At 37.4% G+C, this 18,546-nt stretch overlaps 1 protein-coding gene across 27 annotated transcripts in view; it reads left to right on the top strand.

Annotated features, from left to right (window-relative positions):
• Nucleotides 1-15,310, top strand: part of LOC131164204 (mitogen-activated protein kinase kinase kinase 18-like) — a 41,841-nt gene extending 26,531 nt beyond the window's left edge. For 7 of the 27 annotated variants that reach the window (XM_058121363.1, XM_058121264.1, XM_058121232.1 and 4 more), the window contains 3 exons: nt 9,747-9,811; nt 10,915-11,033; nt 12,817-15,310. In XM_058121363.1, coding sequence (XP_057977346.1) covers nt 13,918-15,294 — 1,377 coding nt within the window. In that variant the 5' untranslated portion in view covers nt 9,747-9,811; nt 10,915-11,033; nt 12,817-13,917 and the 3' untranslated portion in view covers nt 15,295-15,310. Of the gene's footprint in view, nt 1-9,746; nt 9,812-10,897; nt 11,034-12,606; nt 12,665-12,816 lie in introns of all 27 variants that reach the window. The other 20 variants (XM_058121334.1, XM_058121403.1, XM_058121325.1 and 17 more) reach the window with 6 other exon arrangements.
• Nucleotides 15,311-18,546: the final 3,236 nt, after the last annotated feature.

The following is an 18,546-nucleotide window of genomic DNA, read 5'->3' as shown; positions in this document are numbered from 1 at the left end:
CACACATATACTCGGTTTTCAACAAAACCTAGGATTCAGCCTGTCGCCCCCTTTTTCCCAAAACTGTAATAATGAAAAACCCATAATTTTTCCCGTTAGATCCCCCCAAATGAGTAGTCAAAACACACACAAGACCGTGGACCACAGTTCCACCGAGTTCGATTTCAAAAATAACCAATATAACACAGTTTCCCCTTACCTTAACCCCGTAAGCAAATCCCGAACTCCAAGGTCCCTAAACAGCGAACCGAGTTCCAAAACCTACCAATCATAGTACAAAATATGTTGACTAGACAGTTACCTACAAATCTACCGGATCAGAATTGAAAACCTAGCCTTACCTCGATTTACGCCGAAACCCGAAAATCTCCGAAACGAGATTCCGATCCATAGAAGTTGTAGAGAATCCTTCCACGATCCTCGTGGTAGCTTCCGTTTCCCTATTCCGTCAACGATCGACGAAGAATTCTAGAGAGAAGGAGTATGGAGAGGTTTAGAGAGAGAGATATTTGAGATTTCTTAATGAGGAAGCAAAGGAAATTTCCTTTTATAGCCCTTTGACCCGGTAATTTCCAATTTTGCCCCTCTCTTAATATTTAAACCCATTTTTCATATTTTGGGTTCTTACAAGAATACTTTAATCCATCATCCCCGAACTTCCTCGATACCTTTTTTATCCATTACATGATCTAAAAATTTCCAGCTTACCATTTCATAAGCTTTTCCAAAACCCAACTTAAATAAGACTCCACTTCCTCCCCTCCTCACCCTCCACCGCTCTCTTGGCTATCAAAGCAGCATCTAAAGTTTGTCTATCTTGAATGAAAGCTGATTGCTCCAAAGTAATTTTTGTCCCCTAAAACCTCCTGCTACCTCTTTAACAAAATCTTAGCCAAAATCTTATACAGGCTAGCAACCAAGCTAATTGGCTTAAAGTGCCTCACTTTCTTAGATTGCTCTTTCTTAGGGATCAGAGTGATGAAAGTAGGGTTTACACTCTTTCCCTCCACCTCATTGCAGTGAAATTTGCGAAAGGACTCCATATTATCATCTTTAATAACCTCCCAACTCTCCTCAAAAAAAAAAAAAAAAAAAAAAGGCAATGGTAAAACCATCCTGGCCTGGAGCCTTATCTCTCTCCATTTCAAACACTGCTCCCTTCACCTCCTCAAAGATCTCAGTATACAAGCTTCTGTGAAAATTTGTTCTCTCTTCCCTAATGAGTTTGGAATCATGCAACACTCTTCCTGAATATAGCTTCAATTTTTAATAAGGTTCCTCCTCCTTATTCCATTAGCCACCCTACAAAATAATTCGGTATTACAATCCCCCCCTTCACCCACTTGACCCTAGACTTCTGCCTCCAACTAATGCCTTCCTGAAACAGAATCAAATTCAAATCATCACTAAGATGACCCCTTCTAATCCTATCCTCCTCACCAGCCAAGCCACACTCCTCCCACTTATCCAAGCCTTCAATTTCTTTAAGGATCACATTCTTTTGTTCTTTAAGATCCCCAAAAATGTCTGTTTTCCACACCTTCAATTTGGCTTTCACAAACTTTAACTTGCTTATAAATCTTAACCATGCCCACAGTGGACACTGCCCTCTCTTTATCAGAGGTAAAGGAATCCCTAAAAGAATGGTATGTCAGCCACATATTTTCAACTTTAAAGGGGTAAGACCCCACTACATGGAGTTAGCATCTAGTAAAATTGGAGAATGATCTGAGACATGCTTAACGACAATCTCTTGGGCACCATTAGTGAATATATCTTCCAACTCATTAGTAAAAGAAAACAATCGATACAGGAAGAAGATAACCTACCCCCAGAATCAACCTAAGTAAAATGACCTACTCAAGGCTATGTCCCTAAGCTCACAATCACGAATGAAAAAGTCGAATCCTTTCATATACTAGTGTTCACCCTAGTGCCCTCCAACCACTCACTAGCACAGCGAACAACATTAAAATGCCCACCAACCACCTAATGCAGGCTTAAAAGAGCAATAAGATTGGTCAATTCATCAAAAAAAGAATCCCGCATGGTAGACCTAATGGGTCCATAAACTGAAGTAAACCACCCTGCGCTTTTTAGTGCACCATAGCCCTTGTGCATTCTAATAAAGAATCTTCATTGATTAAATTTGATATTGCCCAGACGTCTCTTTCCCGTTCAATAATTTATTGAGGAGACAAGTCTACCAAATTCCCTACTCGACCTAGAGGATTTCCTCATCTCTTATTCTTGCTCCCCTGATCCTAACAAGCTCACCTTTATTATTCACCAGGCTAGGATCTAACTCATCAAGAAGGTTTTGAGCCTCATGGTTGCCCCTCTCATCACCCAGATTCCAGAAGGACCATAGTTTGGAATTTACCTTCAATAGTTTACTCCTTGTGGCACAAAAGAGAATTAAAAGAAGTAAGAGAATGCGTAGGGGTAGGAAGAATACCTTTAGTATTGGTACCATTTGTTAGGCTATCCCAGGATTTTATCGTCCATGTTATGAACTTCGGCTGGATAAGTTCAAATATTGAATATGGAACGATAGAAAGATTAACACCCCCCCCCCCCCCCCCGCGGGGCTCCTCCTCTTGGAGGCAGACAAGGTTCCTCTAAAATTAGGGTTCCATCTAAACATTGACCTCCCTTTAGGTCTTGAACCCCAAGTCTTTGTTGTTCTAAGGAAACATTATTTCATACTGCCAAACACTCCGCTTTGCCAATCTGTCGCGATGGCTCCCCTTCTTCAACCTTAGAATCTTGTGCATGCCTCAACTGATCCAATAATAGACCCTCATCTTGAGAGTCATAAGAACGTAACAACTCTGTTCTCATCAATTTCTTCTCTTTCCTCTTGTTCTTTCATTCGCAGCCCTAAACAATTTTTTCGCCTTTTCGTGTTGTTCTGAAAGTCTATGATCCATCACTTTCTGTGGTAATGGAATCTCTTCATGTTCACCATTGCCATCAATATCTCTCTTCCCCATTCAGTTTCTTCAAATCTCTAGTCCTTTGCAACAGACAGCTCTAGAAGCCTTCTTATGAACTCCAGATAGAGCATTTGATTGCTGCTTTCGGTCGTGCATGTTATGCTCATTTGATTCCAACATCAATAAGTCTTCCTGACTCATCCATGCATAACTCCTTAGATCTTGTGACTTGTGCTTCATTAGATTGAAGCTCATTGACCACCTAATGCCTTTAAAATTCTAAGGCCCATATTTAGTTAAAAGCCCAATCTGATTTTGGGTTTTATCATGAACCCTGGGCCTCAACCCCTCAAAGTTCCATCCTTCTGTATCACCTTGCTGCTCAACCTTCATCACTTTTAAATTGTTTCCTCTTTTTATTATCTTGATTTGCTATCAACATCTCGAGAATCTTGCCTTGATTCCTCCTTACAAAATTTTGAGATTGTCTTCCACATCTATACCCACCGGAAAAATTTCATCACCACTCCCAAGGAGCTTCCAAACGATGGTAAACTGATTGCCGTTGGATCAGCTTGTCAGAACAAAGAAAACTGATCCCCAAACATCTAGGCTTCTTATCCTCTTAATCCTTTTTCACCTCATTTCTCCTTGGGAATGTTTCACTGATTTTTCTTACCACCACTCCAACATTCCAAGAAAATTCCTCCACCCTAAAGCTTCCTCTCCATCAAACACACATACCCTATGGATGGCCCCTTTGTTCAAAATCTTGTCCAAAGAAATAAAACAACCAAATCCATTTGCTCTTAACCAAGCCAAAATGAAATGGTTTGGGGTCCTAAGGGATATCACCCATGGAAGTGGAATGTTAGTGAAGAAGAAATCACGAAGCTCCTTTGCAACCCACCTTTTCTCCTCTAAGGAGAGCAAGATGGAATAATGATGCATCCTGCATTTGTCTTGATGATGTTGAAAGCATTGTCTTTTTCCTGAAAGTGAATCTTTTTTTTTTAAATAGAGATGTTGGAGTTCTCCATGAAAACAAAATTCTAATTTTTTATTTATTTATTTTTTAACTTCTATAGAAATACCAAAATATCAGGTACAAAACTGAAAATCTTCTGGGATCTGTCGTTTCCTCTCATTGCCTCTTTCATTTAGCTAAAACCCTTTCTCACCCATGGTCATTCCATTTAGATTCTTTATAGCTCTAACTTCTAAACCCATCTGTGAGGTAAAGGCCTTGAGTGAGTGAATGCAAAATGCCAAGTCTGTTTCTCCTAATTTTTCTTACATTATTCCAATTAAAACTTAAGATATGAGTGTTTGTGTTGTGAAATGGATCGTATAATGAAGATGTATAGCGGAATAAACAACAACAAGTGAATGTAAATAACAAACACAACCAGAACAAGATCAACACAAAGATTTACATAGTTCGACAAAGCCTACATCCACTGAAGTAATGACACACAAATTTCATTAAGGAAATCAAAATGTACACAGATGACATATGCCCAGATGACATATATAGAAGTTCCTCGGAGGTTTCCCCCCGTTTGCCCAACCACCCAACGTTCAAAAATTCAAAATTCAGAAAAATTGCCGTAGCCCAGGCGCTTCTCGTCGACGAACACGGGCCTTGTCGACGAGACCCAGACAAACCTTCGTTGACAAATATAGGGCTCTTGTCAATGATGCTAGAAGTCTGAAAATTTCCTGCTCTCAGTAATTATTCATCGACGAGCTTTAGAGCCTTCATCGACAAACCTCTGCTGTTCCCTTGTCGACGAGCATAGGCTATTCATGGACGAATCGTGCTATGCTGCCCCCTTCATGTTTTTCCTCTTCCTTCTTTGCTTATCAAAACAGAAGTATAAGAGCCACAAATAACAATCTCCACCTTGGCGATTATATGCCCCTTAGGAGAATTTCAAAAACATGAACTGCTTCACTTTGAACTTGAAAACGCTTGGTTGGGTATGTCTCCCTTTTTATCACTTGGAGACATGGAGTAAGTCCAAGCAATGCTTGAACTTCTCTGAAGTAACTGATTTGGTTAGAATATCTGTTGCATTATAAGATGTGTGAACTTTCTCCAACACAAGTTCACCCAAAACAATCAATTCTCGAACCCTGTGGAACCTCACATGAATGTGCTTGGTCCTACCATGGTATACTTGATTCTTCGCCAAGTAAATGACACTCTAACTATCATAATGCAGCACCACACCATCTTGTTGTAACCCCAGTTCTCTGACTAAACTAGTAAGTCATAAGGCTTCCTTTGCAGTTTCAGCAACTGCCATATATTCCGTCTCAGTCGTGGGCACTGCAACTAGAGAATATACCATGGATCTCCAACATACCGGTCCTCCTACAAGGGTAAACACATATCTTGTTGTAGACCTTCTATCATCCATATCTCCAGCATAATCTGCATCAACAAATCCCATAACCGAAGGACAACCCTGTTGCTTGCCGAACATGATGCCATATCCCGATGTACCCCGCAAGTATCTAAGTATCCATTTGACGGCTTCCCAATGCTGCCTTCTTGGATTAGAGAGGAACTTGCTCACCACGCTCACTGCATGAGCTAAATCTGACCTCGTACATATCATGACATACATTAAACTCTCCACAGCACTAGCATAGGGGACCTTTGACATGTCCCAGATTTCCTCATTCGAACTTGGGCAATCTGCAGTAGACAACTTAAAATGATTCGCTAGAGGTGTACATACCGGTCTTGCATCAGCCATGTTAAACCTCTCCAACACCTTCTGAACATAACCGCCCTGAGATAACCATAATCTTCCTGTAGTCTTGTCACGGCGAATCTCCATCCCAAGTATTTTCTTGACTGAACCAAGATTCTTCATGTCAAATTCCTTATACAACAGGTCTTTTAACTGATTCACCTCAGTTAAATCCTTTACAGCTATCAACATGTCATCGATGTACAATAACAAGAAAATAAGAGAACCATCCTCAAGTTTACTCACATAAACGCAACAATCATACTTACACCGTTTGTAACCAATCTTCATCATGTACGAATCAAACCGTTTATACCATTGCCTTGGAGACTGTTTCAGCTCATAAAGAGATTTCTTCAACCTGCAAACAAAATTTTCTTTTCCTGGTTCAATAAATCCCTCCGGCTATACCATGTATATTTGTTCCTCCAAGTCACTGTGAAGAAACGTTGTCTTCACATTCATTTGTTCCAAATGAAGATCGTAATAAACTACCAACCCCAATACAACTTTGATAGAAGTATATCGGACCACTGGAGAAAAGATCTCATCATAATCTATCTCCTTTTGTGAGTATCCTTTTGCCACCAATCGTGCCTTGAATTTCTCTCATTCTTTTTATGAAATTGCTTCCTTCTTCCTATACACTCATTTGCAACCTATCGGTCTTTTCCTATCTAGAAGCTCCACCAAATCCCAAGTTAGGTTCTTATGTAATGATTTCATCTTCTCAATCATCGCTCCCATCCACCTATCTTTCTCCTGACCGTGCACTGTCTCTTGAAAAGAAGTTGGATCGTTGCAACAAGTAAGAAAAACATAAGATACTAACTCATCAAAACCATACCGTGATGGAGGCCTGATAGTGTGTCAGGATCTCCGTATAGGAATATCGTCGACTTGTTGGTTTCCCAAGCTAGAGCTCCCTGCAACCACAGGACCATGATCATTTTCGTTGCCCTGATCTTCAAACTCTACCTACACAATATGTTCATCACTACCGCAGCTTTCTGGCTCCTGTTTTTGTTCGTCAAACTCTTGAGTACGCTTCACCATAGCCTTCTCATCAAAGACTACATCTCTACTAATCATTACCTTGTTTGTCATTGGGTCTCACAGCTTATACCCTTTCACACCCTCTGGATATCCCAAGAAGATGCAACGACGAGGTTTCAGGTCAAGTTTAGACCTCTCCTCACTAGACACGTGGAGATAGGCTGGACACCCGAATACCTTAAATTCGGAGTAGTCTATTGCATTTTTCGTCCAAACCTCTTCCGCCACTTTACCCACTAATGATGCCCTTAGTGATCGGTTAACCAGAAAACAAGTTATACTAACTGTCTCGGCCCATAAATTTTTTCGGTAGCCCTGTATTCAATCTGAGACACCGAGTCCTATCAGCAAGAGTCTGGTTCATCCGTTCTGCCACACCATTTTGTTGAGGTGTCCGCGAATTGTAAAATGTCTCTTGATGCCTTGCTCTGCACAAAACTTCATGAACCGAGAATCAGCGTACTCGGTCTCATTATCCGACCTTAAATATTTGATTCTCCTCCCTGTTAGGTTTTCCACTTCAGCCTTCCAAATCTTAAACTTGGCAAACGTATTAGATTTGTGACACATGAAGTAAATCCAAACCTTCCGTGAGTAATCATCAATGAAACTCACATAGTATATAGGTCCACCCTTTGATGCAACTCTAACTGGACCCCAAACATCTGAATGTACCTTGTGCGTAGCTGATCTGAATTTTGTCCTGTTCTGTTTTCCAAGAACACAAAATTTGTAGAATTCCAACTGACATGATTTTAAACCTTTTAACAATTTTCTCTTGTGTAGTTCTTTCATGCCATGTTTTCTCATATGCCCAAGATGCATATGCCACAAGACGGTCTCATCTGATTCAGCATCCACAACTACAATTCCACCTACAACGGTAGTTCCCTGCAATGTGTAAATATTCTCATCCAGTTTCTGCCATTTCATCACAGTCAGATTACCTTTCCATATCGTCAAGACTCCACCTTTGGACTTGTAATTAAAGTCATTACAATCTAAAGTACCAAGAGATATCAGACTCTTTCTCAACTCAAGTATATGTCTTACATTACACAATGTTCTTATAGTACCATTAAACATCTTTATCTTTACATTTCCTATGCCAACGATCTTGCAAGAAGCATCATTACTCATAAGAACTGATCCAAAATTTAGTAACCTGTAAGTGCTGAACCACTCCTTATTTGGAGTCATGTGATAAGAACATGCCGAGTCAAGTATCCAAGAGTCCGTTAGATTATTCGACTCCGCTGAAACTGATAGAACATCACCATCCGCTAAATCCTCTTCTTGAACAACATTCACAGATTTAGAAATCCTCTCATGCTTATTAACATTTCCCTTCTTCCAATCCGGACACTCCGGTTTCACATGCCTCTTTTTACTGCATTTATAATATCGGATTTCCTTCTTCTTCTTGGATTGATTTCAGGATTTCTGATTAAACCCAATTTTAAACTTTCCTTTGCCTCGCTCATTACTGCCCTTTACCACAAGTCCTTCTCCTTCATCACATATTTTCAACCTTTGAAGAAAATTAAACAAAACACTTGTTACTTCTTTCAAATCAAGTGTTTCTATTCCCCACGTAAGAGTAGTCACAAGATTTTTGTAGGTATGAGTCGAGGGCAAAGAATTTAACAACATCAAAGCCTTATCATCCTCATCAAACTTCACATCAACTCTTATAAGATCACTTATGATTTGATTAAACGCATTGATGTGTTGATCTAGACTAGATCTTTCTACCATCTTAAGCCAATATAAACGTTACTTAAGAAAAAGTTTGTTATTGAGGGATATAGACATGTACCAACTTTCTAACTTTGCCAAATAGCCACTGTAGAATCCTCCTCCATCACCCGATAGAGAACTTCGTCGACCAAACACAAGCGTATTGTCAACGCTGCCTTTGCTTTCAAATCTAACCATGTTGCCTCATCCATTTCTTTCAGTTGAGTATCAAGTAATGCTTTAGCCATTCCTTGTTGCACTAGAATATCTTTCACTCTCCTCTGCCATAAACCGAATTTTTCGGTTCCATCGAATTTGACAATGTCAAATCTTGCAGAAGATGATCTCGATGCCATAACAACAATCGCTCTGATACCAATTTGTTATGAAATGGATTGTATAATGAAGATGCACAACGAAATAAACAACAAGTGAATGTAAATAACACACACAATCATAACAAGATCAACATAAAGATTTATGTGGTTTGGCAAAGCCTACATCCATGGAAGCAATGACACACAAATTTCACTAAGGAAATCAAAATGTACACAATACACTTCAATAATGATCATCTCTTCTCAAAATATGCTCAAATGACATATATAGAAGTTTCTCGGTGGTTTCCCCTCGTTTGCCCAACGACCCAATGTTCAAAAATTCAAAATTCAGAAAAACTGTCGCAGCCCAGGCGCCCCTCGTCGACGAGACCAAGACAAACCTTCGTCGACGAATACAGGGCTCTTGTCGACGATGCTAGTAGTCTGAAAATTTCCTACTCTTGGTAATTATTCGTCGACGAGCTTCAGAGCCTTCGTTGACGAACCTCTGCTGTTCCCTTGTCGACGAGCATAGGCTCCTCGTCGACGAATCCTGCTGTGCTGCCCCTTCATGTTTTTCCTTATTCCTTCTTTGTTTATCAAAACACAAGTATAAGAGGCACAAATAACAGTTCATAACTTATTTCGTAGTTATGAATTTTCTTTTAGATATTACCTTGTATGTTTAAGGGTTGTATTACCTTGTATAGTAAGGGTCATCCTTTGAGCTTTTAAAGGAACTTTCATGAAATGTCACTGTTGATTTAAATTTTTTTTTTTCAGTTTCCTCTTTTTTCTTTTTTCAGAAACCTATATCTTTCTTTCCATTTCTTTTTCCTCTTTTTATTTTTCATTTATTTTTTGTTTTTGGAATTTAAAAATCTTTCAGACCATTGAAAATTTATCTTTGTATATTTTTTTGGCAGGAAGAACCTCAAACAATATGCTTTCAAATTGGTTTGTGCTCTTTCAACAAGACTCGAGGCATTAGGTTAGACTCAACATGTCCAACTACAGCACATGTTTTTATAATATTAGAAACAACTGATGTAGTTATGGTTTTATGTTTTGGTTCTTGTAGTACTCTTTTAACTCTGATGTGGCATTTGGTTCACAGCATATGCCTTCTAGCATTGTGTTTCACGGAATATTGATACTCAGGATAGAGGATTCTCACGAATATAGATAGGATTTCTTGTTTGATTTACAAGCATATTATTGTTGATTCTTAGGCTTGCAATATTCGCATGTTGGGTTATTCCTAGGAATGATGATTAAACAACTTTCTATTCTCAAAATATTCTTAATCTGGACAAGTGACTCTTTAAAAAAAAAAAAACTTTTTTGTAGTATTTTAGCACAACATTCAATGGCTAAAATAAAACACTAAAAGTTACCAACTCATTGAAAACACAATATCGGAAGTAATAATTAAAATAAGGTTATAAATTACTGCATAATTCCAAGGCTAGTTCAATATTGTGATTATTTTTTTAAATAATAATAATAATAATAAAATAAATAAATAAATAAATATACATTTGATACATATGCGTATGTCACTTCATAACTAGAGTATTTTTGGATTTTTAAAGTATAATTAGGATTTTTTTGTCACTTCACAATTTTTGGTGAATTTTCCCAGGTTGAGAACTGGATACCCTTCTTTTGAAATGGGAATGGGAATGCCCTGGCATAATGGGATTCCTTATTGAAGAATGTAAACGAAATGTGAGAATACTCAAAATTAATGAGGAATTATGGGAAGTGAACCCCTGAACCAGATGCCACATGAAACCTTTGAGATTGGCATGATAGTAATTCTTTACTAAATCTATTTATTATTTTTCCTATGCATGATGTTTGTTCAGTTTGGAAAATGAAAGCATAGTGGATGAGAGGACTCTCGAGTCATCTGGCAACCAATGTGAGACTATACACTCTGCCTGTCACATGATTGTTGTATGGATGCAAAACTTAGGCAGAATGAGACACATGATCATATACTTAACTACGTCAACGAGATGAAATTTAACCTTCCATTTTTTATTCAACTGCTACTTATGTTTGTTGATAGTGTCATCTGTTTTGCAGCTCAGTGATAAGATGCCAAATCCAATGTCAGAATCATCAGTTTTTGTAACAATTTGTCCTCTCTGCCTAATATTTCATTTACAATTGGTGGAAATGTGTTTGCCCTCACCCCTACACAGGTACTATATTTTCTTGATTTGGCCTAGCTACATTTATCCTTTATTTTTCATGATTTTGATTGCACTAAGTATCATATTTTCCATCAATTAAGATCATGCTTCATTGTTAGTTTTCTCTCAATTTGCGTAATTTCAAGTGCTGCATGTGACTTGAAATAGTGTAGCAAGGACGCAGGTTAACAAGCTAGGTCTGTAGAGCGTTGAGCATTGACAGTCCTCCAACACTTCTTTATATTAATATAACACATTTTGCTAGCAAAAAAAATTATCATATTTTATTCAGAAATTTATTTTTTATATTATATAAATAAAATTAATTTTAACAATGATTTTACTTTAAACTTTAATACACTTACAATATAAAAGGTGGTTAAAATTTATTTTTCGTGTATGGTACAATATTAATATTGTTATATATTTTTATTTAGTTAAATATTTATTTATTATCCCCACCCAGCCAAACTATGCATGTGAATTTTCTATTGCCTATGATTGTTATGTCATATGACTCATACTTGTGTTTTAGGGGGTGTATTTGAGTTGAGTTGAGTAGAGTCGAGTCGAGTCGACACAGTAAAATATTCAAACGTACTCGAAATTTGACTTGAACTTGATCGATTTCATAATTGTTAAATTTAAACTCGATTTGGCTATAAGTTTATAAAACTCGAGCTCGACTCGATTATAAATTAATATTAAATACATACATATATATATATATATATAATGTACATATAATATTAAATTTGTTTATAAAGTATGCATTATATGACATTTATAATAAAAATAATAAAATTAAAAAGCTCGAATTTGCTTAAAACTCAACTCAAGTACTACTATTAAGCGCAAACTCGACTTGTTAAAATATTTGAATAGCTCAAACTCGACTCAACCTCGAATAGAATCGAGTAAAGTCAAATTAGGAGTCGAATTAGGGGACGAGTCGAGTCCGAGTAGCTCGCAAGTAAGGTTGGCTCACTTACACCCCTACTTGTGTTCCTATGTCCATGTTGATGCTTCTTTTCTTTCTATTTTACCATTTCTTTTAGTTGCTAAATCTCTTTGTGGTTATTTCTTTGTTGTTCATGGTTGCCCCTACTCATTTTATAGGCTTAAAAAGGACTAAAGAAGGAAAGAAATGACCTGATGTGATGAACTATAGATGGGTTTCACTGACAATATCTTTAAGAAATTTTTGGCGGCATTCATTCAAAACTACATGCCTTAAGGTTATTATTTCTAATGGCAAAAAAAGTGAATGGATCAAATAAAGTTCATCAATACCTGTTTACCTAATAAATATGGATAGTTAACTACTAATTAAAAAAGTAGTTTGTTTGTGAGGTTTTATATGAAAAAAGTTTCTTATGAAGAACGCTTGTGAATTAGAGTCAAGTTGTTCCTAACCATACATCTGCTTATTCAAATAACAAAGGATTTTTTACATAAAGTTTTATCACACGAGAGCTCTTAGGGATGTGACACCTTTGATGTAAAATGCAATCACTTTATCTTCAATTGAATATTATCTGGCATATTAAAGTCTTTATTCAAATTCACTATTTCCTCAAAGTTGGCAAGGGAGCTGCAGCTTGATGCATAAGCGGATTCATAGCCGATAGCACCTGTTGGTATTATTTGTCCTCTGCTCTATATTTTCATATCCTTTTAATTTTGTAAATAGCAATTACTATGCTGAATATTTTACCAATGTTTAACTTGACTTCTTAACAATCACTGGATCGAAATTCAATAACCTTGATTTGTATGTTTTGCCATGTAGGATCTTGGGAGATGTTTTCATGGCAAGCTACCATACTATATTCGACTTTGGCAATTTAAGAGTTGGATTTGCTAAAGTTGCATAACTGAATCATTCCTCAATCTTGAAGTTCTTAAATGGAGTTTTGTTGCTGGTATTAGTTCAAGTTATAATGCTTTATTGCCATTCTTTCAATGAATAAAATGAATTGTCATTCATCTAGTAGTTAATCTACACACTACACATCGTGGATTGTTGTTGTGGTTGCAATATGATCACCATTCCTTGTGTTTTTGAACGGGTTACATGCATGATGTTTGTTTATTTCAAAACAATAAAGATTACCACGAGAATGATCTAATATTGCATGTGTAATATTAAGTCTGCTCTCTTAGTGACATTCCAGTGTAAGGAGTGAATTTTGGGCAGAAATGTGAGATCGATCATCTTCTGTTGTGTAATTCAGATTTATTTTAGGCCTTGATGAACCCTCCCAAAAAAAAAAAAAAAAAAAAAGGGTTTTTCATCTGGATGGCGGTCCAATGGATCACACTTATATGTGTTGGAGAAATTAAATATTCTTGAAGTTTGTCTTTTCTCAAAAAATAAAAATTATGGGAGATACATTACATAACTTGCATTGTTGAAAGATGAGGAATTTAAGGTAATTTGTCATGTGATACGAAAATATTTCTGATATAATAATATACATAAAATACAGATCCCAAATCTACTATGGGTTTGAGATGATTCCAATGATTGGGCTTTTGGTCACTCCAATTGGATAGTCTGAATGAACTTCACTTTACACCACCCAAGCACGTGCTCGTGTGCCACCCTGGAACCAGTTTTATTAATTCCCAAGCCAAGTCATCGCCGCTCTCAGCGGTCAATGCCGTCGACCCTACTCTCCTTTTGCCACGCAATTCAATCCCTCTCCAACTCAAGCAGAGAAAAGAGACGGAAACAGCTAAGAGAGGGAAACCGCTGCCCGCCAATTTATTATTTACTACCGGATGTTAAATATTTCTCCTACTCTGTATAAAGACGCCCAACCCAAGTGTGCCAAACTACATAACCCTCGTCTCTCTCTCTCTCTCTCTCTCTCTCTAGATTAATGCAATGCACAATTTGGCGCATAGAATCACTGTGGCAACAACCCCACCATTTCAAAAACCCATACTAAAGTCCCTGCCTCTACCTCCTCTTCCTCTGTATTCTCCAATGGAGTGGACTAGAGGCCCAACCATCGGCCGCGGTTCCTCGGCCGCCGTCTCTCTCGCCACCGCCCTCCCCTCCGGCGACCTCTTCGCCGTCAAGTCCGCCGAGCTTTCTCGCTCCGCCTTCCTGCAGAAAGAGCAAATCCTCCTCTCCCGATTAAGCTGCCCCCGAATAGTGAAGTGCTTGGGTTTTGACGTTACTGCCGAGAACAACCACCTCATGTACAATCTCTTCATGGAGTACGTGCCTGGTGGCACCCTTTTTGATGCTGTTCAGAGGCACGGTGGCTCTCTGGATGAGAATCTCATCGGATTGTACACTCGTCAGATTCTACAGGGCTTGCAGTATCTTCACTGCAGGGGATTTGTACATTGTGACGTGAAGAGCCAAAATGTTTTGATTGGCAGAGACGGTGCCAAAATTGCTGACTTGGGTTGTGCTAGATTGACGGAAGACGTCGCCGGAAAGAGGTCTTCGTTTCCCGGAACGCCAGCTTTCATGGCGCCCGAGGTTGCGCGCGGAGAAGAACAGGGGTGCCCTGCTGATGTCTGGGCTGTTGGGTGCACGGTCATTGAGATGGCCACCGGGCGTTGCCCCTGGCCAGAGGTGGACGATCCGGTATCGGCTCTTTACAGGGTCGGGTTTTCCGGCAACGTGCCGGAGATTCCTGGGTGGTTGTCGGAAAATGCGAAGGATTTTTTGAGCAAGTGTTTGCAGAGAAACGCAGGGAAGCGGTGGACGGTGAAGCAGCTTCTTGAACACCCATTTGTCAACGAGCTGGAACTGCAATTGGATTCTCATACAAAGGAAGGAAATGTAATCACCAGAAGTTCTCCGACCACGGTGTTGGATCAGGGCTTCTGGGACTCGCTTGAGCCGTCGGAAAGCCTGCCAGATCCTACCCGGATCGGGTCGTCGTCGAGTTCTCCGGCAGATAGGATTGGGAGATTGAGTGGCGGTTCAATGACAGCAGTTGCTGTGCCAAATCGGGAATGGGATGAAGATTGGGTCACAGTTAGAATCAACCTTGTCAATGAAAATGAAAATTTTTCAGATTGGATGGGTCGTGTTGAAGATCTTAGGAGGTCAGTTGTCGAGGAAGATTTGCCGCTCAAGCAGTGCTCTTATCACAGGACTGATTGTAGCGGTTGCTTTAGCATTAAGAGGGGTCTTGAGGTGGCCTCTGACAAGCTTGAAGATGTTCATGCATTAAGATGTTTTAGTTTTCAGCGAGAAATGAAAGAGGAGTTCTGTTTTATACAATTCAAATCATTCTAAATCTTCTACATAATTTTGTATTTCTTTGTTTGACTGTCGTTAATTTTTGGCGTGAACAAACTCAATTAAAGCATTTGTGAACACATCAGCAAAAATGAACACAACAAAGTTACCTCTTCTCTTCTGTGTTGTCATGTGCACCCTTAATGTCTTGAGCCGTAACTGAACATTATTCCATCGAATAAGTTCAATTTGAGAATGGGCGCATATCAATAAGCTCATCGGAATTTAAGACATAATCCCGCTAAACCTTTTTCAACAATTAATTGTCCTCTTTCCTTTATCTTGGTTAAATGATGTTAGACAGTGTACACATCAAAACTTATATGATTCCATCTTGAAGTCTCTGTTTGATCTAACTTGAAATAAAGTTGGGCATCGAAATTCAAATAATTTTAGTTTGAGAGTTTGTGGTTTTGGATGAAGAAATAGATTTTTGGCTATGAATTGAACAAAGACAAAAAGAAATTGTACGTTAGGAGTTTTTAAAAATTTTATGTTGTATTGCTGAGTATAAATTTTGGATCTTGAATTTGGATTTAGATAAATTTGGACAAATTTTAATATAATTTTATATTATATTTTATCAAATTAAATATAAATATAAATTTAAGATTTTTTAAAATATAATATTAGCATATTACTAAGTATGCCAATTCTAAGTTGACAACTAAAACGACCTAATTTGTACGACTTCCAAATGCAAAACCTATCTACAAATCGGGTCAGTCTACCAAAACCAATTTGGAAGACCCATGGGAAGTGGCCCAATGATATAAAGTAATCCATTGGTCGGAGAGGAGAGTGGCGGGAGGAGGAAGGCCTCAAATGAGGTCGACTTGTCTGTTGTAATTAAAGGAAGAAGAAGAAGAAGAAGAAGAAGGTAGAGGGTTGAACCAAGTCAAGTCATCTAAGGATGTCAGCCTCCATATATGTTAGACCTTGTGTGTGAACATGAGAGACTTGAAAGTGAAAGTGGGAAATGGAAGGGTCAACCACTGACATGTTTGAGTGTGAACATGAGGAGCAACTTTAGGTGGGAATTGGAATTGCAACTAATGGTCAACACGGTTGTGCCTCTTCCCTGTTCCTTAATTTTGTGCTAGGCGAATTTAATTGGATCCAGCAACTTCACCAAGAAGACAACTTTAGCCTACCCATCAAAAGTAAAAAAAGAAAAAAGAAAAGAAAAGAAATGGAAATCATAAAGGCTCACGTAGTCATGTTTAGATCACAAAATGATTCCAATGGTAATGACTAATAATAGAATGATATAAAAAATTGAATGAAGAATATGAAAAATCAAGAAATAAACTTGATTTAATTTAATTTCATCTAATCAGAATATAGATAGGACTCTTCAACTCTTTAGTCCCCTTTGTTTTTCTTTGTTTTTTTTTTCTAAGATGGGGTGGGGCTGGGGATAAAAATTTCTTTTGCCAATTCTAGTTTGTTCAAGGAATTCAAAGTTAAAACACTTTGTAATTCAATCAATCTATTGTCTCCTTCTGTTTATTTTTCAAAGTAAATATGGGTATACAAATTCTCTTGGTGGCTAGTTGAAGCCTTTATGCTTATTTACTTCAGACTTTTGAGCATGATCATTCAATGCACATGCTCTGGAGGGCACCTAAAAGAATTACTTCTAATTCTGCGTACATTATTTTTGCAACTATACACATACAACCCTCATAATGAACTTAATTTCTTGGATAGCCGCATTTGACCTAGCAAAAGAAAAAATTAATGAAGGACTCATTAATTCACTTCCTAATCGTTCTTGAGATCATGCTTTGCAAGGTCATGCTTGTGGATTTGTGGCTTTAGGAGTCCTTTTTTTTTTTTTTTTTTTGGATTTTGTATGGAATTTGGTTTCTAGAACCATAGTTTCCATTGTAGAAACTTCCTCCTCTAAGGTTGGAGTGTTTTTCATGCTCTTGCTTTTGTTACCCTTATGCCTCTACACGTTCTACTTTTTTTTTTTTTTCATCTCTTATATAATAGTGTTATCTATCTATCATAGTGCAAGGAATAGGAAGAGTCGTACTGCCTCAACTATGCAATGTTATCACATTGGCCAAAAGAGGAAAAATTAATACATTAGAATGACAGCAAAGTTAGATAAAAATGAAACGTAAATTATCACTAATTAGTGTACTATATATTCACATCAGCTATGTTCTATTTTTTATTTTAAATGACACTTACTTCCTTCATTTTAAACTTTGCCTTAATTGGAAAAAAAAAATAATAATAACCCACAAAGCCATGTTTGGCTTTGAATTCACTTCGTTCAAGAATTGCCACATCTCTCCTGTAAAAACAACTAAAACAACAATCTTTCTTTCTTTTTTGTTTTCATCATCTGTCAAACTATTCAATATAATATATTTATTAGCATCTCTTCTCTCTCTCTCCCTAAACACATTCAAAGTGTAAACCTTCAAGCAGTTTTTTTTCTTCACATTTCATCATATATGATTGAATGACTAGAGGTGCCCTGAACAATGAATAATAGCCACAAAATGTTTCAATGTTCTACATGTACCCTGCACTAATTCATGTAAAACTTTTGCCCATTGTGACGAAATATCCACTTCTCACTTATTGTTTTCTGCTTTATGTTTAAGAACATTAGAACAAAGGCAAATCCCATGCATGATTATCCACACATAGTGCTGGTGTCCTCTGTCCATATCTTCCTACTACCTAAAGTCCTAAAGTACTAAACATATTTGCTATATATTTATTTCCCAAATATTATACATCTAACCTGTATAAAAAGAAATACATGCCATTTATAAAAAGGAAATAAAATTTCTTATATATTTATTTCTCAGGAATATTATGAATTGATTATTCTTTTTATTACCATTAATTGTCTTATCCATGCACGCATGCCTGCACAAATATATATATATATATATATATATATATGTAATTTTTATTTATTATCAAGATTAAAAATTATTAATTTGAGACATTTTGACTTAGTCTCTTTTTATTTTGTTTTGAGACCTTTGGACCTTAGTATCAATTAACTTCTATAGATTTTAAGCATCTTCAATAGATGCTTAAGGCCTTTTGTTAAAATTTCGATTCAATCTCATTTTGTTGTGTTATGAGACCTATCGATCTTAGTCTCAATGAGTTTTTTCGAATCTTAGATATCTTGGGTAGATGCTTGAATCATTTTAAGAAAACATGCATGTTCATCATATTTAGCCATACAGTTTTATAGTACTCTCATAT

This window comes from Malania oleifera, chromosome 1, assembly GCF_029873635.1.
Source record: "Malania oleifera isolate guangnan ecotype guangnan chromosome 1, ASM2987363v1, whole genome shotgun sequence".
NCBI lineage: Eukaryota > Viridiplantae > Streptophyta > Magnoliopsida > Santalales > Ximeniaceae > Malania > Malania oleifera.
Note: the sequence above shows the minus strand (reverse complement) of the source record. Positions and strands in the feature narration are given on the sequence as shown.